The sequence below is a fragment of the Chelonia mydas genome, chromosome 17, assembly GCF_015237465.2.
Source record: "Chelonia mydas isolate rCheMyd1 chromosome 17, rCheMyd1.pri.v2, whole genome shotgun sequence".
Lineage (NCBI taxonomy): Eukaryota > Metazoa > Chordata > Testudines > Cheloniidae > Chelonia > Chelonia mydas.
Genome location: NC_051257.2, coordinates 3,430,180 through 3,456,857, shown reverse-complemented (window position 1 = coordinate 3,456,857; position 26,678 = coordinate 3,430,180). Strand labels below are relative to the sequence as shown.

Below are 26,678 nucleotides of genomic sequence, written 5' to 3'. Positions count from 1 at the left end.
AGACCACACCAGTTCCATAACCTACCCAACAGCTGGGATTTTTCCTCTTTGCCTTATTCTGACACTGCCCATATCTGCAGCAGAGTTCAAATCACATTAGTTAGAACAAGGTTCTTACATCCGTTGCAAGATTCTACCTTCTTGTCTTTGGCTAGTATAGACACATCCCAGTTGCGTTATGATCTGGTTTACACCAGTGGTTCTCAACCAGTGGTCCGGGGCCCCCTGGGGACCATGAGTAGGTTTCAGGGGTTCTGCCAAGCAGGACCAGTGTTAGACTCACTGGGGCCCAGGGCAGAAAGTCTAAGCCCTGCTATGCAGGGCTGAAGCCCTGGGCCCTGAGCCCTGCCACCCAGGGATGAAGCAGAAGCCTGAGCAACTTAGCTTCACAGGGCACCTTGTGGCATGGGGCCCCAGGCAGTTACCCTGCTTGCTACCCCTTAATGCCGGCCTGGCTTTTATATGCAGAAAACCAGTTGTTGTGGCCCAGGTGGGCCGTGGCGTTTTCATAGCATGCTCGCTGGGAGGGCCTCAGAAAGAGAAAGGTCGAGAACCCCTGGTTTACACAACTGTACTGCGTGAAATAACGTCTCCCAATTCTGCTCTGTTACACTGGTCTCTGCATTGATTTCACTGACGTTAGTCTGGATTTAGAGCTATACTAGGCTGATGCTGGCATAACAGGCTCCAATTGAGCAAGTTCTTCCTACGTGTTTAACTTTCAACACAAGAGTAGTGCCACTGAAGTTAATGCAATGGGGGCTGCGGGTGCGGGCGCAAGGGCAGCACGTGGAACCTCCCTGGCTGCCTACGCACCGAGGGGATGCAGGGACCTGGCAGCTGCTTCCTGGGAGCCATGGTAAGTGCTGCCAGGACTCAGCACCCTGAACCCCCTGCCCCAGCCTGGAGTCCCCTCCTGCACCCAAACTCCCTCCTGTACCCCCTCAACACCATGCCCCAGCCCTGAGCCCCCTTCTGCTCCCCAAACCCCTCATTCCCAGATGTACCCCAGAGCCCACAGCCCCAGCTGGAGCCCGCATCCCCTCCTGCACTCCACAGCCTGGAGCCCCCTCCTGCACCCCAAACCCTTCATCCTCAGCCCCACCCCAAAGCCTGCACCCCCAGCCAGAGTCCTCACCCACCCACCCCCGCACTCCAACCCCCTGCTCCAGCTCGGAGCCCTCTCCCACACCCCAAACTCCTCACTCCCAGCCCCACCCCAGAGCCCACATCCCCAGCCAGAGCCCTCACCCTCACCCTCCTCCCACACCCCAACCCCATGCCCCAGCCCAGTGAAAGTGAGTGAGAGTGGGGGAGAGCAAGCGATGGAGGGAGGGGGGATGGAGTGAGTGGGGGGGGTGGGGCAGGGGACGGGACAGGGGTGTTCGGTTTTGTGCAGTTAGAAAGTTGGCAACCCTAGCTGTGTGCTTAAGTACTGAGAGTACAGTTCTGCCCTAGTATCTTTTTAATAGCTATGTTTGGGAGGGTGTTGTGATTTGAGTAAGGAATTAGGAGCCAGGAATTTGGGCTCTGATCCTGGCAGTGCAATGACTTGCTCTGTATCCTTGGGCAAGCTGCTTATGCCATCTTTACACTGGGGTTTATAGTATTTACATCCCTATCTCCCACAGGTGTGGTGAGGAATAACTCAATGATGAGTGCAAAGTGCTGTGTAAATGCTGAGTATTATTTAGTTTGCTCCGGTGTGAAAGTTCTCCTTTAAGATTCCAATTATTACTAAAATCTCTGTGTAGACTTAAAAATTACAAATAAATATTTGAAAATTGGCCTCTCTGTCACTTACCTGCTGAATCTGTGGGCTGCAAAACCCAGAACCCAGCACTTCCTCCTGGCAGCTAAGAGGAAGGGGGCAGCTTTTCAAATGGTGCATCTGGAATTTTTATGTCTATATATTTATTCTGTCAAAGGACTGGCTGGCGTCCTCTCACTTGTAACTTCATTTGTACACCCTGCACATCCTGGTAAAAAACAGCTTAGGTTCAGCGGATCTCAAAGACTTTGTTTGGAAGCAGGAATAAATACTAGTGTTTCACGAGGTACAGTCCAGCAGAGTAAAGCTCACACCACAGGGTGGCTGGGAGGGTTGAGATGGAAAGAACAGTAAGAGTTCAGTGCAATTATATTAGTCTGTATAATTTTTAATATTTTATTCCTAAAGTTTTGGCATTTTAAAGTCAAGAAACCAGCCCTCCATCAGCAGGAACTGGCTGACTGACAGGCAGTCCTGGGTGGTTCAGTGTTACAGCCTGAGGGCTGTGAGGATTCTGGTTCAAACCCCAAGGGACAATGGGTATCCTTGGACAAATCACTCCTGGTGCTTGATCTTTACAGCAGAGGGAAATGGGTAAAAAGCAGGAATCATCAGGTGGTGATCTGGGCCTGGTCTCCCTGGGGACACCCATTGTAAAAGCACATAAAGTACATGCTGTATCCTAAACACCTCCAAAATTCTACTTCACTAGTAATTAGACTCAGATCAATCTGATTTGCTGGTAGTTCTAAGACCATTTAAGCTATTACAATGGGAGTTCAGTAATTGTTTGAACCCAGGCATGTCCCAGGCTGTCAGGCAAAGGACACCTAGAAGGATGTAAATACAGTATGTTTCTGCAATCTGAAAGGCTGCAGGGCACACAGAAGGTGGAATTCTGTCCTCTTCTTGAGACAATAAAGAAGCAAGAGCTTTCAACAGTGCTTGGTCAAGCAGAGCCTCTCTTTTCTTTGTCCCCTTCTCTGGTCTCTCAATACCCCCCTGGAAGTGTGTATGATTCTCCTTCCCTTCACAGAAGGCAAAGTGAATTGATCACCATAAAGCGTGAGAACAGGATATAGATGTGGCGGAACCAGAGAAGCTGGCTGCGATGGCACCGCATGGCTCTCTAGAAAGATAAAAATATGTGAGAAAGCATTAGACCTTCCAAACCCATTCGGAAGACAGCTTTCAGGGCTTTCTGTAAAGTTCACTACTAGATTTACAGTGAAACCTGTCTTCAGAGACCCACCAAAGGACCAGCACAAACACAGCTTAGCAGCGGTGGGATTCTGACTAAACTCAAACAATGCTATACTGGAATCACTGGGGATATTTTCAAGTGGTTGCATATGACCCAGATGTTGCTAGTTGAGGCCCATTTCATGTATTTATGAGTTGTCACTTGGAAAGTAAGTGTCAGTAGGAAGGTCAGATTCAACGTTCTAGCCACTGTGGCTTGAAATATCAGAGGAATTTCCGTACTTGGAACTTTCTGTTACTACCCTCACAACTACGACAGTGCTGTGGGTGTTACTTGTAGATTAGCAGCACTGTTTGCTCTGTAATGTTTACTTTAATATACTGTGGAGGGAGCTCTAATCATATGGGGATTAGACGTTTCTTGACAAGAATGTATAGCGATCACACACAGCAGAATAACCCCAAGTTTGCCCAAAAGACAGGGCAACTTGCTAAGAGCCTGCTGCCACAAGCAGTCATATAACGCAGAGGGCAGATCAAGATAGAATACTGCATGCTGGGAACTGTAGTCTCTACAGTCCACATCACTGTATCAAATATAAGAGTGCACTCTGGCCACCCAGGGTCTAAGAGCTGCCCAATCCCACCATCTGAATGGCGTACAAAGCAATGTGTCTTGACAAGTAAATAGTCCTAAAAGCAAATCCACTGATGCTTCATAAATCAAAGACTGTTTGAAATGTGACAGTTACACTCCATGTGCAGTATACATATTTTTAAGTTCTACATGCATGAGGCACTTTTGGTTGAAGCCCTCATAACGATTCTGAAATGATCAAACAGACTGGGCAGGAACAATGCATCTCACCTTGGCTTGTTCAGACTCCTCCTTTGTTAGTATAAAGAGAACATCCTGGGACTGGAGGCAGCTAATGGGGACATCCAGGATGGAGATGTACTTCCGGAGGAGGTTTACTGACTTGAGCGTAAGGACCCGGCACCCTGAGCAGAGCAACAGGAGAAAGCATGCAAGACAACAAGATGATTACAAGCTCACAGCATCACGAGGGTAGGCAAAGCCCCCAGCCTCCTGTATGACAGCCCACCAGGAGTCCAAATTCTGTCAGAACCTACTTTTGTGTCATGTGAATCTCTATTCAATTCTGTTTGCTTCTTAGCTATTCTGCTGACAGCAAACTTGGATTCCCAAGAAGAAAACCTGGGTTTAAAGGGTGGATGCCTTTTTATTACAATCTCAGTTATTTCTGAACTTATTTGAGCCCAGTCCTGTTCCCATTGAAATGCATGGGAAGGCCCTTCGAATGCCAACACTGTATCATTTGAAGGTAGTTAAACAAGCTCATTTGACTGTCCTTCTATTCCAATTTTCAACATGCTTTGCTACAGAAACGAGTGTTTTCAGTGTCCAGGAATGACTGCAGGAGATATTAACACAGGCAGGTGATTACATGTTAACAGGAGCTCAAAACCCATCACCGGGATGTTTGTCATGCAGGGGGTGAAAGGAGCATGCAGAACAGATTCAGCTATCGTTCATTTCTTTCCCCTGTTTCTAAGAAACCTTTGAACTCAAAAGTTAATTGCTAAATTTCTTTCATGGCTAAACTGTATTTATTGATGAGCTCAGCTGATGGTCCCATTAAGGAAATGTAGCTCTTTGGGAAAGTGCCTTGAGATTTCCTGACACTTCAGAAGCTGAAGTAATTATGCTCCTTATTTTAGGCACTACTTGGAGTTTGACAGATGAGAACAGAGTCACATTGTATAGACATAGTAGGCTCCGCAATCAGATGCACTGCAGCATGCCCCTGCAATCTGAATGAAACTCTGAAGGGAGGGTGCAAAGGGAGGCCTGAACTGTCACAAAGTCTGTATCATTTTAACCCCAGGAGAACCCAAGATCACACATCTAATACAGCTTCAGCTGGGGACTGAGGTCCTTCTCCGTTGTCATTATGTTCTCACAGGGCACAAGGATCACAAAGTGAACATGAAGCAAGTTGATTGTTCTCAGACAAATGGGACATGATGCTGAAATCCAGGAGTGGCTCACTGTTCTCTGAGGGAAGAAGTTAGCTGAGGTTTGACTGACTCCAAGACAAGGAGAGAAGAGAGACCCTCCTAAAAGTCCCTAGGCAATGTGCATTCCTCATTCTGTGCCCACCAAGTAGCTGGCAGCTTGGGGTGCTGCCTTTGTGCTGTGAGTTCTCTAGACAGACACTTATTACTTACTAAGGGCCTGGTGCTAGGGGTGCAGAACAGTCTCACTCCCACTGATTTCATAGGATCAAGCACAAGTTAGTTTCACTAAAACCCATCATTCTAGTGCAAAAGTGGCTCAGGTCCAGGGTGAGAAAGCAAGAACTCTTGTTCATACCCTGAGCGAGCTATCTGTGGAATTTCTGGAGAGAGGCAGGGGGAGAAACCACACAGAGGTCTCTGAGGTGTAGAATGAGGGGAGCAGCATGCTGATAAAGACATTTAGAAGGAAGCTGTGGAATATTCTGGGCCGAGGAACAAAGAATGGAGACAGGGCAAGACTTCCAACTTTCTCCAGCCTTACAAATGAGTCGGAGCATATGCTTGCCCCTCGCCTATTCCTAGGAGTGGCACCAACCCACTTTCTAACTTCGCTCTTATTTCATCAGGGGCCATCAGTGAAAGAACATTGTAGGTTTTCTGGAAACCCCTCCTTCCAGCACTGCCTCCAGGCCCCTCAATTCCTCTTCCTCCCTCCAAAAGAAAGGTGAAGGGATTTTCCCCACCTTCTCTATTTCCTTTTCCACTCCCAAAGACAAAAATCATAATTGTTCCTGCTTTTGCATTAGTCCCTGGTTATTAGATGATTTTTGCCTGATTATGACCAAAGCTTGGCCAATACAATCTAACTAGATCAGCACTAACCTCTCCCAGTCTTCTTTCTGGAAGGGTTTGCAGCTGACTTGTTCCTGAGGGGTTAGTCACTGGCAGGCTTGACAGAGCTGAGATAGCTTTCAGCATTACTTTCTGCATCTGCAAGTGGGCAGGGCTAGAGGGTCAGAGGGCAACAGCAGGTTTCCATCCTGACCCAATGTGCTAGAATAAAGAGTGACACAAGGTATATGATCTGGAGTTTTCACAGAAGTGTCACATCAGTTCACATTGCTGCAGGCTCTGACCTGACAGAGGAAGTCTGATGTTAGCAGATAAGCCAGAGTAAATATTGTCCAGAAGGTGATAAATAGTTAATATTGACATTAGAAAAACAGCCAGGACATAAAGAGATGTTTCCAGCAGATGGCGCTCTCCAATGATAACTGTAACTGGAAGAAAGCAACCATCATATACAAGCTAGTGCTCCAATTTACCAGATGGCAGCAAGCTCAGAAGCCTTCAGCACATTCGTCATGTCAGAGCTGTACCATGTACCTGATCCATTCCTGTTGAAGAGGCAGCAATTCAGTGGAACACTGGCCTGTTAAAGGTCACTGTGCCTTCCCTGCAGCAGGTGGTTGGGGAAGGGTGGAGGGGCCTGTTGTCCTACCAGGCTGCTTACAACTAGGCCACATGGAAGTACTGGACACCAGAAACCCTGAAACCTGTGTGCCAGGGATACTTTGTACCATTCCCCTTCCCTTGCACCAAAGACCCTCTGTGGTGCAGGAGAAACACAGGGTGAGAATGGGGGGCAGGGGCTCAGGCTTTTCTCCTGGACCTGACAATAAAGCCCAAACCTCATTTGAGACCCGAGTTTAACTTCTGGCTCATCTCCCTGGTCATTGCCATCAACATGGAAGGTGTGTAATCCTTTCAGGCTGCTGAGCGTATTCAGCTCAATGCTGCGAAGGTGGCTCCCAGCAAGAGGGGACAGTGGTACAGACTGAAGTGACTTGGTGGTGTGGAAAGTGGCTTCCGTTCATTTACTTCCAAGAAAGTCAATTTCTTGTTTCCAAGAAGTGAATTATTTTGCTGTTCTTTAACTCCAGGGCTTGTTGACCGTCCTTAAGTGCCCCTGAAAATTTGCAGGCACATCCATTGTGTGTGTGCAAACCAGCAGTGCCCACCCATTCTGCAATCACAGTTAAGGAGACCCATGAAAGCCTGCCCTGTCAGATCCATTTTGTGTTCAGTCAGTAGGGGATGTGGACGGAGACCCTCTGGGCTGCTCAAGTGTAGAAATCTGCTTGCTGGGTAACTCCAGCTGAAGCGGTCTGGATCATGCCCTGCTGTGTGGAAGAGCAGAGGAGAGCCACTGAAATGGATTCCCTTGCCCTGGCATTCCACAATTCCATCAGCCACCTGTTTGCATCTCAGCCCTTTCCAATGGGGTGTACAAAAAGCAAACATAGTGCAATGGGCCTTTTCCTTTCCTGGATCACTGTTTACAAGCCTTGTCAGAGCCTCCGGAGCTCCTAGGTGCAAAGTTGGGAAGAGAGGGATGGCCTGCCCTAGGGTTAAACACTGATGGACTTTGAAGTCTGGGCTGCTCCCCCATTCCCTAATCATCTTTTTCTAAGAAATACTAATTCATCTGCAAGCACATTGCCCTTTGCTTCCCGATCCCTAGCAGCTGGGAAGGCTCACTACATTGCTACTGGAAAGCAAAATCATTGCAAGTGAATTTAGTGAAAGGTGCCAGTTTACTGCCCCACAGGCTGAAGTCCTCTATGCACAGAGCGGGAACAGCTTAGGCAGCCACAATTTAAACCTTAAATAAAGGAGTTGTGTGCATTAGCAATACGACCAGGGTCATGACGCACCACCAGCAGAGATCACTTTGAATGAGAAGAAGAGATGAAACGAAGCTGGTAGGGAATGTACAGTCCAGCTACAGATGGGAAGGGCTCAGAGATTCAAAGCCCTTCCTGCCAGCCAGGGTAAAAGAAAGGGAATGTCCAAGTGGTGCTATTGATGGGCTTGCTTCTGTGACACCCTCTATCCTGTGGAGGAGACGGTTGTGACTGTGACCCCAGGATAGATTTAAGATTGTTAGTCAGCTGCTTTACCAATTGGCCAGGCTAGTGTGACCTCTCTAGCTAGCGGATCAGCTGCTGGAGTTCTGAAGCCCAGTCAGCTTGGCTTTCTGTTTTAACAAACGTATGCAAGAAGTGTGCCTGGAATGACGTAGGCTCTTACATTGCTTTTGCTAGATGTTAGTGCACTGGCTCTTCTGGCTGGGAGCTGGTTATAGCCAGGAGGTGGATGTACCGTGGATGTGCGTAAACCAGCTGTCCCCAGCTCTCGAATCAGGCCTGCTTGCTCAGAGCTGGCCGGGAGGACTCAGCTTCCTGCTGTGGCCACACTCAATATGGGAATTAGGAAGCAAAGTGGGATGCTCGGGGTATTCATTTGCATACCGCTACCCAAAATGCCAGTGAAAGACTATTTGCAGAATCATTTCCTGTGGGCTCTTTGATCCCATGGGCTTACACAGGTTCAATGCACACAGTTCCCAGTTCCTGGCAAGGGAGCAGGCCCTTTCCTTGGGCTGAGTATGCTTTTCAGCTGTGCTCCAGACAGCCTAGGCGGGCCCCGACGTCACTCTCATTTCATTAAGCCCTTCTGATGCATGGCCCTGCATGCCTGCCAGATCGAATTATAAATACCGGGAATTTCAATGAGACTGGAACTATATTTGGAAAGGCTTAATGTAAGCAGCAACATGGGAGCTCCCGACTCCTTTGGCATTTGTAGGTCATGTAAGATGTGATGTAATCAGAGCAGTTAGCCTCATGCATATCTTCAGAAGCCCACTGGCGCTGCCAGAGAAATTGAGGCGCCATCTATGCTGGTCTTACACTGGTTATCTGAACCAGTTTTAGACATGATCCCTCTGGCCTGAGAGGGCAGGGCCAAACCATGCTTAAACCAAGCCTAGTCAAACTGCATTAGCCTGTTGAAGTGGGTTCATCACAGATGGGGTCTGACATATTTGTCTCCTTGCAGCACGGCAGTAACACCTAGGCACTTGCTTTTCATTGTTCCCAGCACTTTGCAGCTACCCCTGCTGTTCATGCTGTGCCCAATCTCTGGACAATACTCAGTACACACACAGCTCTTTGCCCATTTAAAATGCTGCACAGACATAACCCCCCAGGTCCCCCATGGGGAGAGGTCAGTGTGAACCTTCCCATTCGCAGATGGGACACTCAAGGCACAGCCAGGGGACGTGACCTGACTGTGGCCACAGAGTGGCAGAGTCAGGATAAAAGAGTAGGAGATTCTGGCTTCTGGACCCACGCTTGCTCCACCACATGGATGACCCTCAACCTTTAATCACTAGGGAAGCAAAAGCAACTCTGTATGACACACTCAAATCCTTGTATAACACACAAATCTGTATGACACACAACCCTTCTCATCCACAAAGGATTTGAGATTAGGGTAACAGCAGCGAAGTGTGGATGGTTTTTGGATGCTGGGTGGGGATGACCGGACTGGTTGGGGATCTCTGTGCCTGGAGGCAGAGCTGACTCCTCCAAGAGTTCCTTCCCAGTGCAGATCACTGGGAGGAGTGGGGGAGAGATAAGGGCCGAGGATCTGCTCTGGGATTGGGTAGCATGGAGTAAAAGCATCAAAAGGAGGGTGGTTAGGAAGCATGTTGCTCTTCCTCTCCTCTGCTTTGGCTACTGTTGTCCCACAGTGTGGACAGGGGCCTTGCTGAGACCCCTCCTAGCCAAACAGTATGACGGACCATTCCTCCAGATAGTATCCATAGCACAGTTTTACTATATGCTTCTCATATTGCCCACGTTGGTGAGGGAACCTGACCTAGGATAATATAGCTAGGACTGCGTTTAAACTTGGCTATAAAACCATTCTCAGCAACAATGTTATTGAGTTAGAGTTCTTCATCTGACTGCATTGCTAAAGCCCTTTTCACCTTCATGTCTAGGCCTAATATTATATCTAAAAACAGACAAATCAAAAGAACTGGAGAGCAAGGCAGAGGCCTGCAAACAGCAGCTATGTGCACACAGCAAGAGGCCAAGAAGCAGAGTTGGTGTCACACAATCCCGACAGGACAAACACACAGGATGAGAAGAGGGTGCCTTTGAACCTAACCCGACTCCCGTGGGAGACCAGCCTGAGTCACGCTAATGCCCAGCCCCAGAAGAAGGGACTGTACAGGAACACGAGCTCAGGAAAAAGCATGAAAGAGCAACCAGGAGTTCAGCTATAGATTTCATTTGCATTGCAAAGAAGAGGTGGATTATTCCAATGGGGACTTGGACATAACATGCAAGTCAATAGATAGGTCATGTCTGCAGTGTCACTGATGCTTTTGTTTAAACATGTGTGACGTACCTTCAGGTAACTTCCTCTCTGAGTGCAGATACCTGTGAATTGAAACAGAAACCATGGTGAACATATAGTGAGGCCACTTGAATCCTTCTTTAAATACGTATAAGCACTAAGGGCTAAATCACACACACGCACGAAAACTCACAATGCCAGCCCCTAAAATAAGCTTTCTGGAGCAGAGACTGGATGTCCCAGCTCCCACTGACCCTGGAAGATAGCAGGTTTGGCTCCCCACAAATGATTTTGCTCCTAATCCATCACTACTTTCCTTGTCCTCATTGCTGGATGGCTGGTGGGGCAGGGCATAAGCACTCCTCACCCATGTCCAATTGGCTCTCACCATCTAGTGCTACAATATAGGAAACTCTGCAAGTAGCTACCAAATACCACTTGTTCTTTAGGGTCCTGTCTCTTTAGGGCCTGGGACACTGGCTCAGCAGTAGCACCCCTCTAGCAAGCCATGCTGAACAGAGGACTTGCTAGGGAAGTTCTAGCCAGGTTTCCCCAGCCCATGTAGACAGGGCTCTGCATATTTAACCTAATCATGTCACTTTGTCCACAAGTGCAAGTGTTTGAACCCACTTCTGTTTCCATTGTTCGAACCAGCTTGTGAATAGACACTGGTTCTGGCCTTGCCCAGAGTAGCTGCTCTCTTTTTCATTCAGTGACAGAGTCTGCAGATTTAGTGACTTCATTCTGGGGAGAGGTGCCCTATCGAGAGCCCGGGAGACAGTTATCCTCTAGTTATCCACAGAGCGCAGAGACAGCATGGGCAACGGTAGGGCATGCTTCCCCCATGCTGTCCCCACAGTGGGCCTCAATCCCAACCCAGAAGGACCTCTCAAAAGAAAAAAAGTCTTTAAAAAACAGAGCAGATGGGGCGCAGTTCAGTGGAGATCTAAACAGTGGTGTTAATTACATCAATAAGTCCGAGTGGGTGTCACATGCTGAAGGAGTGGGAGGGTGGTTAGCCTCATTCCCTTTAATGTTCCTGTTTTTCCTGCTACAACTCTGCTTTCCCCCTGTGTGTGTAACTCACAACAGCTTACACTTAACACCATTTACATCTCCACTGATTTTGGCCCAGCCTGCTGGTGGCTGGACCTGCAGATTTCCAGTAGATGGCAGCAGGAGTTACATAGCTAGGCTTGTGCTTGTTGAAGGAAAAACAAAATGGACCATTTGGGTGAAAAAAAGGTTATTTAACCCTGTGTAATATTTAAAGAGATTGTTATCGTCTTTTACTGGTGCATTTCATGTGTAAATCAACCTGGGCAAAACGTATATTGTATGTAAACTGCATTGTGCCTCTAGTCATTTTCAAACTATGATTATCTCTAGTTACTGGCTAGATTCGAGGAAAGGGATTAGCCATACAGGCATAGACAAAATAGGAAGCGCTGGGTGATGAATACACAAAGCAATTCAAAGCAAAAGTCAACCCAGAAATGCAGGACATGGCTGTATTCAAAAGCAGTGATCAGGAGACCAATGCCCTAAACAGAGTCTTCCATGAATGTTCTTTCCTTCTCCAGAGGCTATGGCTACACTGGCACTTCACAATGCTGCAACTTTCTCGCTCAGGGGTGTGAAAAAACACCCCCTGAGCGCAGCAAGTTACGCACTGTAAAGCGCCAGTGTAAACAGTGCCCCCGCGTTGGGAGCCGCGCTCCCAGCCCTCGGAGCTAATCCCCTCGTGGAGGTGGAGTACCAGGAGCGCTGGGAGAGCTCTCTCCCAGCACTGGCGCACGACCACACTCGCACTTCAAAGCGCTGCCGCAGGAGCGCTCCCACAGCAGTGCTTTCAAGTTTTGAGCCCTAAGATCCATCGCATGACAGCCTTTGCTGCCTCCAGTCTAGGAAACAGTCCTTGTAATACTTCTTCAGTCACCCACCTCTATTCAGACTCCGCTCTTATGGACTTTCTGCTCTGCCACCGGGGTGACATTCGGAATATTTACTGCCTGGAAATAAAAGGCATCGAAAGGGATGCTTAAGGTAACAAACAGAAGAGCTGCCCCAGGAGTGGACTAGTAACAATCCTCATCACTGGCCACAAACTATAGCGGCAAGGGGCCTGCCTGGAGAAGCCCCAGTTAAGAGCAGCGGCACAATCAGCAGGGAAGGAAGGTTCAAGACAATAGCAGAATAGGGGATTTGTGCACACAAAGGTTCAGGAGGAAAAAGCACCACTGGAAATTCAAGTTCTGTTTTAACATGGAAGGTCCTCAGTGCTGGTACTGCAACCCTTCTCTGCTCTCATCTGGAAGAGCTGCTCTATTGATGACCTTAGTACCACCATCCTGAGCCAACACTACAGCACTGGCTGAGCAAGGTACAGTGCAATGTTACTGTAAGGTCCACATGGTTGGAATGCTGCAGAGAAATCAACAGGCTCATCCATTCATACCTCTTAGGACTATAGATGGGAATGAACTGTGCTTGCAGGGAAAGCGAGAGAGAGTGAGGCAAAGCTCTACCTCCCACTCAAGCCCCTATATACTAACAAATATTCCTCTTGCAAATCAATCTTCTAGCTCCCTCCCACGCCCCTTCTGCAGCTCTCTCCAGGGAACACTTCCAAGTAGGGGAGAGGTTGCAGCTCTTCGCTGTTGCCATTTTGGGAATGTTGTTTTACATACTGGACGTGCTGTGGTTTGGGTGAAATGTAAGAGTCTGGCATGAGGTCATGACAAGAAAAGATACAAATGGGCTCCTTCGGGAGCTTTTTCCATGGATTGTTTCCTGAGAGATTTTTATTATTATTATTATTTTGAAGTGATGCTGCAGTGAAAGCAACCACAGACGGAAGTAGTTGAAACTCATCCACTGAACACCAAAACGCCCCAACCCGATTTATAGCCATTAACAAGCGACAGGGAATTCCTGGCTGTGCTTCTTTGTTATGCTAGTGGCAAGTTCCAAGACAGGGCACCTTCCATATCCCCTTCTAGGGGAAGGAGGAGGAAAAGCAGGATCCCTGCAGCAAAGGATTCAAAGAGTCTCTGAAGTCCTGCAGGGAACCCAAGAAATCTCTCTGCATTAAAAGATTCCTGAGATTCCTAAGGGACCTGCAGCCTCAGCTCCCCTTAAAATCAATGGGAATTGAGGGCCCTTGGCACATCATAGGTGCTCAGGAATTTGAAATATTAGGACCTCACTGTTTAAGCAAAGTTTCCATTGGGCCAAATCCTGAGGTCCTTATTTTTATTCAGTCAGTACTCCTCCCAGTGAAGTGTATGAGCCAGCTCCTGAGTGGCCCTGAGCACAAGCAACTTCCACTAAAGTCAATAAGGCGTGAGTAAAAAGTGAGTGAGGATTTCAGGGTTTAGCTCACAGGGAATTTAAAGAGCAGGAAACTCCACTGAGAGGGAAGCAGAGTCAAAGTCCCAGTGGGTAGATTGCTGTGTTGGTGACACTCTGCTCAGAGAGAAATTGTTCCATGAAATCCATGACTTCACTCTAAGAAGGTCCCACTGTGGGGAACATAAAACCCTACACTGTATTCACTAGGCTATCTGCTAAGGCATACTGAGGAAATACAGTTTGCAGGAGCATAGCAGGGAATGCAAGGCGCAGCTGGGGCTCCATTTAGGTTCCTGTCCCCTAATCTGCCCAATTAATCTGATGAAATAGATGTGGAGCAGGAAGAGCAGCCAGTCTCCTAGGAGTCCCAGGGATGTTACATACAGCGAGAGATTTGCCAGATGTTGAATGTTTACAATCTGAAATACCTCCCCCACCCTAACTGGACTGGCCAGCTGCATTTCCCCTGCACCCAGAACCGCACTGTGTAGGCAAAATACAGTTTAAAACATTCATACAATCTACGCTCATTCATATTTCAGCAACAAAGGATGGGGCCTCGCCAATTCAAAGTAATCTGGAGAAGGGGTGACCCAGGGATCTTCCAGTTCACAAATGACGGAGCTGCTTCATCGCTCACACTGCTTTCGCCTCCGTACTGTGTGGGGGTGGAGTGTGGAAAGGTTACAGCTTCAATCAACTACATGAACAAACTGCTAAAATCTTAATGATCTGGGGGAGGCTATTCCCAGAGGGATCTATTATTTTGTTTAAGCATGGTCACTGTTACCAAGGAAATAGCTTTGCTGAGTACTAACAAATTTGGTGCCTTCTGCTCAGTTTGTTTTTGTGGCTCTCAGCTCAGGGGGAGACATCAGCACAACCTCGTCAGAATAAAGAATGAGGAAAAGGCTGGAAGAAGGAAAGAGGCGAGATTCAGAAAGGGAATTTATAAGCTGGCAATCAAGGTGATGTATTATAGCTGTGGGCTGACTCTCCAAGGAAAGTGGTGGAAGCCCAATCATTTGAGACCGCAAACACCAGACTGAACAGAGCACTAGAAAAACATATAGTGGGAGACCATTTTACCCGGACTCCATGGAGATGGGCTGCATGGACCTTAGATGGCACTCCTGTCTCTAACCTCCTTGATTCTCCCCATCCCCTGGAATTAGTAAAACGAGGCCAGAAAAAACACTGGAACACGTACAATACAGAACAACCTTGACTCTTGCAAGGAGGGACAGCAACATGAGGTCCCAGCACCAGAAGGAAAACGTTCAGGCCTCAGCCGTTCCTCCTTCGGAAGTCTCATCACCACTTGAGATTGGAGCTAGAACACAGACAGATACTAAATCACTCAAAATGAATCATCCCAGGAAATCCTTCTCCAAGATGGAGTGAAGAGGCATCCAGGAAAGGGAAGGAGGGTGACATGGGAAAACATAGGGCTACATTATGTTTTCACTTACATGGTGAAATCAGGAGTAATGCCATTGAAATTAATGGGGCACAGTTGTGTAAAACGGGTGTAAGATCAGAATCAGGCCCAAGCTCTCCATCAGTGTGGGAAGACGTCCAAGACAAAGGGAGCAGTGGGTGCCACATACCATCATCATCCACCTAATCATCTGAAGAGGAACCTGCTCCTTGCACATCGTGTCTCTAAGCATGAGCTGGAATTCCTAAGTCAAGAAAATTCTGCAGTCTTCAGCCTCAAAGGGAGTTTTGTCAGAGTAAGGTCTGCAGGATTTGGCGGGATATTGGCCATTTTCTTTACCTATTTGCAATTGGCATTCAATTAAACCCCATATCTGAATATGTCCCAGTACAATGTACATGGGACAACAAATACATTTTTCTTTTGTACATATGTCCCAAATACAAATCAACTCTCCCATGGCAGCCATACACAGCACATGAAAGATTCAAGCCAGGGCACTTAACCACAACAAAGCATCAATGACACTCAAACAGCATCATTATCAGCTCATAAATGATAAAACACTAAGCTCCCAAATACCATCTCCACAGGGCTTCATTTAGAACCCGCTGCTGAGTTTACAGCCATTTGGAAGCAAACTGGAGGAGTTAGATCGTTTTTCTGAATGGAATTGACAAGAATTGCTCAACTAATGATACCTTGATGTAGCTTTCTACGTGGCCTCGTTGATATAAGTTTTATGGATGCAGTTGCTATAACAACATAATGCACAGTGGTTAAATTAGCAGCTCCTATTTTCCACTCAGTTTGCTCTGGCCTAAGCAGCGAAGGGATTGTTCTTTCATATTCTAAATGGGAAGAGATGGATTTCACTAGAGGAAGTGGGTGTGCAAACCCCAGTACAGAATGTTCCATTTTATCTTAAGCCAACAAAACACACATTCGCTAGGCAGGAGGGTCTGTTTAAAATGGAAATGCCCTGAGACTCATGCAAACCAAAATCACCTCAATGCCATCCATGACATCAGTGTAAAATCCCATCTCTATAAAACAAAAGTGCTTCTAATCATCGTCTTCTAAAACACGGGTTCTCAAACTTGTCCATCGCATGCACCTCATCAGTAATCATGTTTACCCTCGTGCGTAGGGACCAACTGAGAACCCATTGTGCTGGGCACAGTACAACAGAGTAGTGTACAGTCCATGCCATGAACTTTTTACAAGCTAAATAACTTCATGTTAAAAGGGGATTGTCTCATGGTCACCTCCCCTCTTGTTCATGATGGGTTGGAACCAGCTCCCATTTCCGATCCCAAAGCATTCCTGTGGCGACTGCAGCAGTAGCTTATGAGGAGGAGGTGGTGTATGAGGACAGCAGAGATGTATTGTTAGCTGGCTTCAGTGCAATAAAATAGTCACATTCTCTCCTTTTGATCTTCCTTTCATCTCTCCTTTCCACTGCTCTGTCTCTCTCGGGAGTAACCATTGTTACGTGACTAGCCAGCTCTTCCTGGACCACCAGCAAGTGCTCTGTGGCCACCAGTTAGCCACAGAACACAGTTTGAGAAATCCTACTATAAAACGAAGCCCATCAGTGCCATTTCATGGGTGTAAAATGAGTCTGGCGAGTCTCAAATCAGCCATAGATGTCACCCCCCCCCCCCAGCATTCTTGGCAGTCTCCCCAGATTGAATGGGCGATGAAGCTTCAACCTCACATGCTTTAGAGGCTGGTGCAGGGGGCAGAATGGGATAACTTGCACTGCTGCTGTCCAAACTGTACCTGTTCTGTGGAAGGATTTCAGCTTCCAGGACTGTCAAACTAACACTTTTCAGTAGCAAAAAGAAAAGGAGGACTTGTGGCACCTTAGAGACTAACCAATTTATTTGAGCATGAGCTTTCGTGAGCTACAGCTCACTTCATCCGATGAAGTGAGCTGTAGCTCACGAAAGCTTATGCTCAAATAAATTGGTTAGTCTCTAAGGTGCCACAAGTACTCCTTTTCTTTTTGCGAATACAGACTAACACGGCTGCTACTCTGAGACTTTTCAGTAGCTGACTCTCGCATACTTATGCATTTAAAAGCCAAAAACTGGCATAAGGCAGGTGGCTTAATCACTGGGCCATTAGGGGCTTGGAGCTCTGCAAACGGGCAAGGAACCATGGTACATTTCTGGAGCCACCTCTTCTGACAGAGACATGGTGAAACATCCAGCCCCTCTTGGCCAGAGAGTGGGTTCCTGGGACATGGGAGCTTTGAGCATGCTGGGGAGAAGAGAGGACTCTCTCCGGACTTCCTTCCAAAGAATCCCAAAGCACTGGCATGGGAAGATGATGGGGTGGGGCCCATTACAGGGACTGTGTCCATCACTTCATTCTTAGGTGAAAAGAATTTTGTAAAAAAAAGTTCCTTTTCTGTTGGTTTGGGGCTGCCTTCAAAATCCCCACAGGAGGATTTCAAGCAAAATGCTAATGTATGCTTTTTATTTCTTGCAGAAAAACAAATCCTCCCCACAAGCCCTGACATCTTATAGCTATCCACAAATCTGGGGCTTGGACACATATGAAATAGCAGCAACTGGACCAGCCACAAAAGCAGTATGTCAGGAGACTGGTATATGAGAGAATCCTGGGGTTGGTCATGCAGCCCACTCCACCCCTGCCTTTGGAGGGCATGAGGCAGAAGTGACATGGTCAAACAGGGTGCAAAATCATTTAATTAGTTGGAATAGCACCCCAATTTACCTTTTTCATCTACAAGAGTGCCTGGGGATCCTGCAAGACAGTTTGAAAGGCTGACTGTGTTAGTCCAATGCAAGTACCATACATGGTACTAGCTGACACAGAGACAGGGAGGGGAGAGGGTTAATTCGATCTCTTTGCTGCTTTTTTTCCCATACAATCATATGGGGGACAGCGGCAGGCAGGAACATCAGTGCGTGTGAAAGGTTACCGCACATGCTCTGCGGCGCTGTCTGAAAGCAGTGTGTGTGAGAACTCATCAGGGCACAGAAACCATGAGTGATGTGGTCATGCTCCAGTTCCTCTGTGAGACAGGCTGCCCCCACAAAAAAAATTAAAGAAGCAGCAGCAGCAGCCACTAAAAATAAAACTTAATCCCTCAGTAGCTGTGGAGCTGCTGGATTAAATGAATGAGAGCAGAGAGTGACTCTGTATTTGGGGAGAAGACACATTCAAGAGAACAAAAACAACAAGGAGTCTGTTGGCACCTTAAAGACTAACAGATTTATTTGGGCATAAGCTTTCCTGGGGAAAAATGCACTTCTTTTTACCCACGAAAGCTTATGCCCAAATAAATCTGTTAGTCTTTAAGGTGCCACTGGACTTTTTGTTGTTCTTGTGGATACAGACTAACACGGCTACCCCTCTGATGTTAAAGAGATGCAGGCCTGTTAGACTGCAGGGGATGGAATTCAGGGGCCAGAGTCTCTTCCATTCAAACATTTTTCTAAATCCATCAGTGCACATGAGACGTGAGTTGTGCATCACATTTTGGTGAAAGTGCATTCATAACACAAAGCCAGGAGTCAGAAAGTGTAGATACAAAGGGGCCCAGAACAGGATCAGCAGAGTGGGGGCTTGCAAGCCCACAGTGAGGGGCACTAGCGGAGAAATATTGGGAGAACACAGGAGTAGAACAAATAGGGGTGCACTGGTCACAAGTGCACTGGCAGAGTTGTGGGCAGTTCCCACAAGTGGAATAGCAGAGGGTGCTGCAGGTCGGGATTGAGGTGAATCGGTGAAGTCCAGGCAGTGCTTGGCTCTAGTATTAATCTTTTATTTGCATAGGCACCACATGCACTCTGTTTCAAATAGCATTTCGGCAAGGCGCACAATGGACTGTACAACATCGCTGTACCTTAGAGCTGCGTAAAGGGCGATGTGGTTAGCGTGGCCGCTCACTCCTCCCGCATCAAAGGTTATCAGCTGCAAAAAAACCCACAGAACACAGTTATTTAGCAAAGGAGCAGAGTGCAGTAAAAGGTTGCAACTAAATTCGAGGGGGTTGGGCATTTGTGTAACTCAGCATTGTCCCAGCCAGAAGTCTTGAGTGAGTCCCATGTTTGTAAAGCAACTAGCACAATGGAATCCTGGTCCATGACTAGGGCTCTGAGGTTCTACAGTAATACAAATAATACATAAAATAAAATAATAATAATAATTCAGACCCCATGGTGCTGAGAGAAGTGTAAAAGCCTAGACAGAAAGATGAGAAGTGTCACTTCCTGAATATCCGGATACACGTTACTAATAATCATCAGACCTCACAGTTATTCTGAAGAAGTTCTCTCTCATAAACTCCTGGTTACTGGATCCAGGAGAATCTACTATACAAGTCCCTTTCTCCTGGAGTTGACAGATTACTAGGGTGCATGTGAACTGCAGGGCAAGACTGTGCTTTGCTAGGCCCTAGACCATGACATTATCACTCAGGCAGGAACAGCAGGCTCCATAAATCACTTTTGTGCCTGTAATGGGAATGCACTTCAGGATCACACTGTGAAAAAACAGCCTGTTTCTGGAATATGTTATTTTAACCAACCAGCTAACAGTGTCCTGTGTTTGGCTAAGGCAGGCTCTTGGTCAGGTTGGAACAATAGATTATTATTTGTCTGCACAGGGAAAGGTTTTATTTCATTATTCAAAGGTAGTGTGATCTGTGGGCTACAAAGAAATCAACACCTCCCTAGTGTCTCCTTCCCTGCCCAGCCTGTTCTGTCCCTTTAGTACTGGGAGGAAATGCCACAGCCATGCTTACTCATAACTGTTCCTTTCTCCAAATCAGTTTCACAGGCAACGCCCAAAGCACTGGGTAAAAGGTTGAGGGAAGATCAAACAGTCTCCCCACCTGCTTTGCAACCTGCTGCGCCACCCACCCTTCAGGAAGAGCAGCCAAGGCACCCCTTTCAAACACAGAACAACAGTCAAAGACAGTCTCAGGCCTTGTCTACACTGGCACTTTACAGCGCTGAAACTTGCTCGCTCAGGGGTGTGAAAAAAACACCCCCCTGAGCGCAGCAAGTTTCAGCGCTGTGAAGTGCCAGTGTAGACAGTGCACCAGCACTGGGAGCCGTGCTCCCCTCGGGGGTGGGGGTGGGGCGGTTTTTACAGCGCTGGGAGACCTCTCTCCCAGCGCGGGGGCCGCGACTACACGAGCCACATTAAAGCGCTGCCGCGGCGTAGGTAGTGAAGACATACCCTGAGAAAGATCCAGAAAACACAGGCACTGGACAAGCCTTTGTAAAGGTTCTCCACCCTATGAGAGTCCCCAGTTACACTTTTCATTTTGCTCAGCAGCTGTAATTTGGTGCAATGAGTTTGGCTACCCAGCAGGAGAATTAATTGGTCATTATTTGACTCTTTAGAACGTGTCTGGTGGAAGCCCCACTGGTTTTTGCCAGACATTACGAGTTGTTTCCTTGGTATCTCTTTCACACCGAGTAAATCTGCGTAACTCAGTACTGCCCCTTTTTCTGTACTTGGCATCTTTTTGAGAGGCTATTCCCACTACAAGCATGGTTCTGTGAGGTACTGAGCTTGCCTGATCCTCATGGATTTCAGCTCATAGAGTATGTCACACAGTCAGGCCCTAAGGCAGAGAGCTGATCAAGTTACTACAGAACACCAGACAGTGCAATGAATTCACATGGAGCTCTATACACCAGAGGTAAGACCCTGTCCTTGCCCCAAAGAACTAACAGTCTAAATTCACCTTTACACCGAGTCGTACATTCCTTAGGTCACAATTAGTCCCAATGATTTTAATGGGAGTAGCAAGGTGCTACTCCACATAAGTAAGAGTGGGAGAATCTGGCCCTAAGACAGGACATATTTACGGACGCACAGAGCAGCTGTACTTTAAAAAACCTACCAAAACAAAACATACTTCACTGCACGCACGCATCTTCCTCTGGGGAGAGGATGAGAGAATAAGCCACCCGTGATGACTGTTAGTCACGTCACTTAGGCTATGTCTCCCCTGGCAATTGAACGACAAAACTTTTGTCTTTCAGAGGTGTTAACCCCCTCCCCCGAAAGACACAAGTTTTGCCACCACAAGTGCCGGTGTGAACCGTGCGTTGGCAGGAGCGTTCACCTGCTGACAACGTGAACGCCGTTCGTTGGGGGTGGAAGTTTTTTGGCGGCAGGAGAGCCGACCAACAGCAGCGACACTGCGTGACTTTTAGCGGCACGGCTGTGGCGTCACAGCCAGGTCGTGAAAAGTTGTGAAGTGTAGACATCGCCAAAATGTGCTACTGGAAGGTGCTCAGATACTGGGGGGATGGGGGAGAGATAAGAATCTCTGTCTACCGTACATAATTAAAATAACAAATAGCTTAAATTGGGATAGTATCTGAATGTGCTAGACAGACTGTATGGGATTGATTTCCAAATGATGTTGCTTAACTCATGCCCAAGATATCTGCATGTGAATCTCCTGTGCCTACAAGCATGCAGATGTGTGTGCAGTTATTCATTGTACTCATCCAGTGACCTGTCTTGTAGGAGAAAGGCATATGGGTGTACATTTTACCTGTATAACTTAGGTGATTACCTTTGAAATGTTAGCCCTGTATTCACAGGTATCACTTCATTCACTGCTGACATGCAGCTTATGATGGGCAGTGACATCTCATCTGTCCAGTATGTAGTGTTTAGGGTCTATCATACAGGCCACTGATTTCATATAGTCTGGTTGCTGTATTCATTACTGCTAGTATTCTGAAAGCACGCTGCAATCACATTTCAATGCATTCTCCTGGCCCTTGGGAATTTATTTTATAATCTGACTTCCCAGTTTGTGTTTCACATGCTGGAGATAACTTTCACAGAGGAACTTTTTGCTCCTTCCACACAGTGCATCTGTCATAACCATACAGCTAAGGGTAGCCTAGAATTCCTCCTTACCTGTAAGGTGTTAAGAAGCTCAAATAACCTGGTTGGCACCTGACCAAAAGGACCAATGCGGAAAGAAGATACTTTCAAATTTTGGGGTGGGTGGGAAGGCTTTGTTTTGTGTGTTCTCTTGGGAAGCGGAGAAGCATCAGATCAGAAAACTCCTTCTCCTATAAACCATCTAAAAGTCTCTCATATTACAAAAATTGTAAGTAAAAGCCAGGCAAGGTGTGTTAGATTATCTTTTGTTCTGCTTGTGAATTTTTTCTTTGCTGGAGGGAGGTTTATTTCTGTTTTTTGTAACTTTGAAACTAAGCCTAGAGGAAGTTCTGCTGTGTTTTTGAATCTTTTGTTACCCTGTAAAGTTATTTTCCATCCTGATTTTACAGAGGTGATTTTTACCTTTTTTTTTTTTTAAAATAAAATCCTTCTTTTGAGAACCTGACTGATTCATCTATTGTTGTAAGACCCAGGGGTTTGGGTCTGTGATCACTTTGTAACCAACTGGTTAGGATATTATTCTCAAGCCTCCCCAGGAAAGGGGATGTAAGGGCTTTGAGGGATATTTTGGGGGAATAGGAACTCCAAGTGGTCCTTTCCCTGATTCTTTGTTAAATCACTTGGTGGTGACGGTGTACCCTCCAAGGGCAAAGAATTTGTGCCTTGGGGAAGTTTTAACCTAAGCTGGTAGAAATAAGCTTAGGGGGTCTTTCAAGTGGGTCCCCACATCTGTACCTCAGAGTGGGGAGAGAACCCTGACAGCACCAGTTACATGTTTGGTTTAAAAACATAACCTAACCTGCTGATGACGAAAGCAAGCAAGGAAGCAAGCAATCAGGATAGGATAGAACAACCTGCACATCTTGATTCTGCCTGGGCTGGAACACGGGTGTGACTATTTCTGTGATCAAGAGGCTGGAATAGGAAATATTCTTGTTCGGTGGAATCTTTGGGGGCTTCCTTCTCCACATCTGTTTTGAAAAGGGAGCTGTGGCTGTTGGTGCTGATGGGTTTTCTTTTTCCGGATGATCTTGGTATCTAGGAGATGGAACTTTCACTGGTGGAAGCCAGCAATGCAGCCAACATAAACAAGGAACCAGAAATCCCTTCCGGAGGGGGCAGGGAGCACAGAGGAAATCTGCTCAATTACCAGCAGAAGAGCTAAGAGCTCTAGAGTCTGAGCTTCCTCTGCAAATCATGCACACTGGAGAAGAAAAACACTGGGTCTCCTGACAGTTGCTGGCACCACCTAATATTTTAAAATGCAGCTCACCTCTGCTCAAGGAGACCGACGGGATAGATATTTTCCTTTCTGTGGAGCAGATTCTCTGTTCTTTCCAAGGAAGTGGGCCATCCAAGAAAACACTGTAGGAGCAACCTGCTTTTATAGCCCCATTTCCTCCACATATAATTTTTACGGGCCTGGAAAGGTCATTAGAAATTACACCCTATGCGGTCACCTCTTTGGTCCTTTGTGGGGCAGGTTTTTGGAAGACATCCAGCTGGATTTGGAGAGCACTTTGGTCCCCTCCCACATGCTGTTAAACAAGAGAAACTATAATTTAAAATAATGGGCTATTGGGCCAAAATCAAACCACAGTCTGCATCGCAGCGCTGGCTGGACTGGAGCTGCAGATGTCTGAGTCAGTGCCAGCTCTTTAGGAAAGCCCACAGGACCTTTCATTCTTTTGCCTGCCTCAAGCACACCTGATAAAACTATAGCACAAAGAAAGGTGGGAGAAAGCAGGGATGGCAGAGATTCTTGCAAGAGGCGCATTCAAACTGTGCATGTTGCATTATTTTCCCAGTGTCCTGCAAAGCCATATAAAGTCCTTTCTACACTAGAATATCAAATTTGAGTCTCTTAAATTTCAGGAGCTGGGGGATTCTGATTCAAAACCCCAGATCTGAACCCAACGTCCAGAGTTTGAATTCCAAAACTAGAGGGGGCCTGGCTGGTTTGAAGGTGGCCCAAGATGATGGGAATCTTTCGAGAGCAGTTGAAGTTGAGAGATTTCCACCACTCCCAAGTGGAGAGTAACTCATAAGATTCTAGTACCTTTGAACCCAGCTCTAGCTCTGCCCCAACACAATCTGAATGCTAGCTCCTCGTCCCATTTCTGCTTTCACCAAGCCTCCAATAACACTATTGCCTGAGATCCTGACTAACAGGCATTGCATCATCTAGAGGTTGTCTGAGGCCCAAGCAATAGCATGTAACGTGCGGTACATACACTTGGTACTTTCTAATCCAGATCGAGACAGACTGGCTTTGGCTGATACTCCCTGCAGTACTGGCTTTTACTTAGAAATCTAGCAGGCAGGAAATTATTTCCAAAGTTTATAAATTAGTTTTGGCTTTGAGTTCACCAACCTTTAATTTCTGTGTCTCCACTATTTAATGTTGAGCTAGGATGACACATGTCCCTGTAGCTCTCAAAGAGATTGAGTTACTCACTGACTTCCAGGGCAATTGGGGAAATGAGTAACTATGTAATAGAACAGAAATACACAGAACATGGTGTGACTCCCTCTCCCACAATCCCTCCTTTCAGACATGCTGGAACTCTAGCATGTCTCCCCACGGCCAAATGACAGGAGTTCTGTAAATATGAGATGTAGTTCACTGTGCAATGATTATGGAGAAGAGCTGGGGTAAGGTCTGGTGCCTGTCTTAATGGGCAAAAAGGGTGTGTGTTTTTCAGTCATGTTAAGTCAAATGAGTGTAGCCTTATTAGCCTGTAACTCAACCAGGCTTTTCAGTCATGGTAAGGTAAGTCAGCCAAGCCAACGTGGCTGAAACACCCAATGTTTTTGCCCATCAAGCCCAGGGCCCTAGTCTCTGGACAGGAGGGCCCCCTTTTGGATCATATTAAAGAAGTTCTGTATTAAAATCACAAATGAGTTTGATTCCCCATAGTTTAAATTCCAGGGTATTACTAATTAAGAGGTCTCTTGGTTTTTGGTACTGTTTCTCTCCCTCTATGTGTGAAACTTGCAAGCTGCTAATTGTGTTAGTACATTCTAAGACAGAGTCTGTTCTCAAAGCAATTCTTTGTAACAACAACTACTCACACAGGGAGAGACTCAAAGCAATACTCTGTAACAACAGAAACAGTACCCAGAGACTTCCCGCCCTTTTGTTGTACTCATCTCGCTTTGTTAACAATTGTGATTAAAATAGAGATAGAGGATGTATGTGGATGGATGCTTGGTGTGGATAATAACTGAATGATCAGGGAGGTGCCAGCCTAAGAATCCAGTGTCCATCGACTGAAGAAGGCGTCAAGTGGAAATAACCAGAGGACCCCCGGAGGTCAGACTGGAATCCACCCAACAGCCTCAAGAATGGGAGAACCAAAGAACAAGATAACATCTGGCAGCATGCAGCCGTCAGGAATGTGCCATCTGCTGATCGATTCAGCAACAGCATGATGAAGCAATTCCCATAGACTGGAACAGGAAGAAATTCCTATAAAAATGGACTCTAGAAAGTAAGAAGTTTGGGGTCTGATTCTGCAAACCAACTTCCAGGAGCATCAGATGAGCATCTGACAAGGCCCTGCTCCCTCCTCATGTCCAGGCCACCTGGCCAGTGGCTTGGCATGAGCAACTCTAAGGCTGGTAACTATGATGACAACCTTGCAGAACCTGTGTGTGTGTGTGTGTGAATAAATATGAGATTGAATGGAATGTTATAGCTATAACTAACTGCTTACTATGATTCTTTCTGTATTCACAATAAATGTGGCATTTTGCCTTTTCCCCTTTAATAAGATCCTGCTGGTTTTTATTTTATTGGTATAACACCCCCAAAGTGTGGACAAGAGCTACCTGTAGCCCACACCACAGAGTTTTACAAAGTAGAAGACACCCAAGTTGTAGGTGCTCAACTAAACTAATCAACTGCTCGTTTTCATTGTTGGCAAACTCTATTCCTACTTCTGATTTAGGGAAGTTACAAGAACCAGCGACTATCTGGGCCATTGGCATTTATTCTGGAGGTTTAAAATTATGTAAATCTAGATGCAAATCTGATGCCACTGGCGCCTGGCAAGTTTCCAAGGTGGCCCTCTATGGCAGTGACAAAGAGTCATTTGTCTGGGAAACAAATCTCCTCCATTTACACAAACCAAGCTCAGAGCAGTTCAGTGAACTGTTTGAACACGTCCAGATAGAGGGATGCAGTGGGTCCCAAAAGCCATGGATCTAGGTTGTCAGGGTCCATTGCTTTCATCATTAACAAGGTTACATGCCATGCTAGCTGCACAGCATGAAGGGCACTTGTGATGTTCATGTTTCATGCTTTGAAACCAATACACGTGATTTTTCAACTCACACTACATAACTGCAAGACTTAAGCCTCCTATGCCCTCCGCACCACACAAAACTTGCGTTTCATTTCCTCTGAGACAGCGCTCCAACCCTTCCTCGTTATTCAGGAGAAGTTTTAGTGGATTCAGGATTTCTGCTGGGACTTCAAAGGGTTTGCCCTGCTGCCCAAGAGAGTCAAGAAGATGCAATCCAAGTCCTCTTGTGTTAAGAGCTTTCATATCATATTAAAACTCCTGACTATTCACAGGGCCGAAATACACTGAATGACTGTAGGAAAGCTGCATCTGACTTCCCTGTGCACACCAATGAATTTCATGGATAATTAGCCTCAGAATCAATACAGAGTTGGAAGCATGAGCTGTCTCTTGTTAAAGAGCTTTCAGTTCCTGTGTCACA

General features: G+C 46.6%; 1 protein-coding gene across 7 annotated transcripts in view; it reads right to left on the bottom strand.

Moving 5' to 3' along the window:
• Positions 1-2,143: 2,143 nt before the first annotated feature.
• PIGL (phosphatidylinositol glycan anchor biosynthesis class L) overlaps positions 2,144-26,678 on the bottom strand; it is an 85,462-nt gene continuing 60,927 nt past the window's right edge. For 2 of the 7 annotated variants that reach the window (XM_043531200.1, XM_007057668.4), the window contains 4 exons: positions 18,910-18,977; positions 10,283-10,314; positions 3,843-3,976; positions 2,144-2,900 (listed from right to left, as the gene is read on the bottom strand). In XM_043531200.1, the coding sequence (XP_043387135.1) occupies positions 2,802-2,900; positions 3,843-3,976; positions 10,283-10,314; positions 18,910-18,977 (333 nt within the window). In that variant the 3' untranslated portion in view covers positions 2,144-2,801. Of the gene's footprint in view, positions 2,901-3,842; positions 3,977-10,282; positions 10,315-14,795; positions 14,919-18,909; positions 18,978-26,678 lie in introns of those variants that run through there. The other 5 variants (XR_006286320.1, XR_006286322.1, XR_006286319.1 and 2 more) reach the window with 5 other exon arrangements.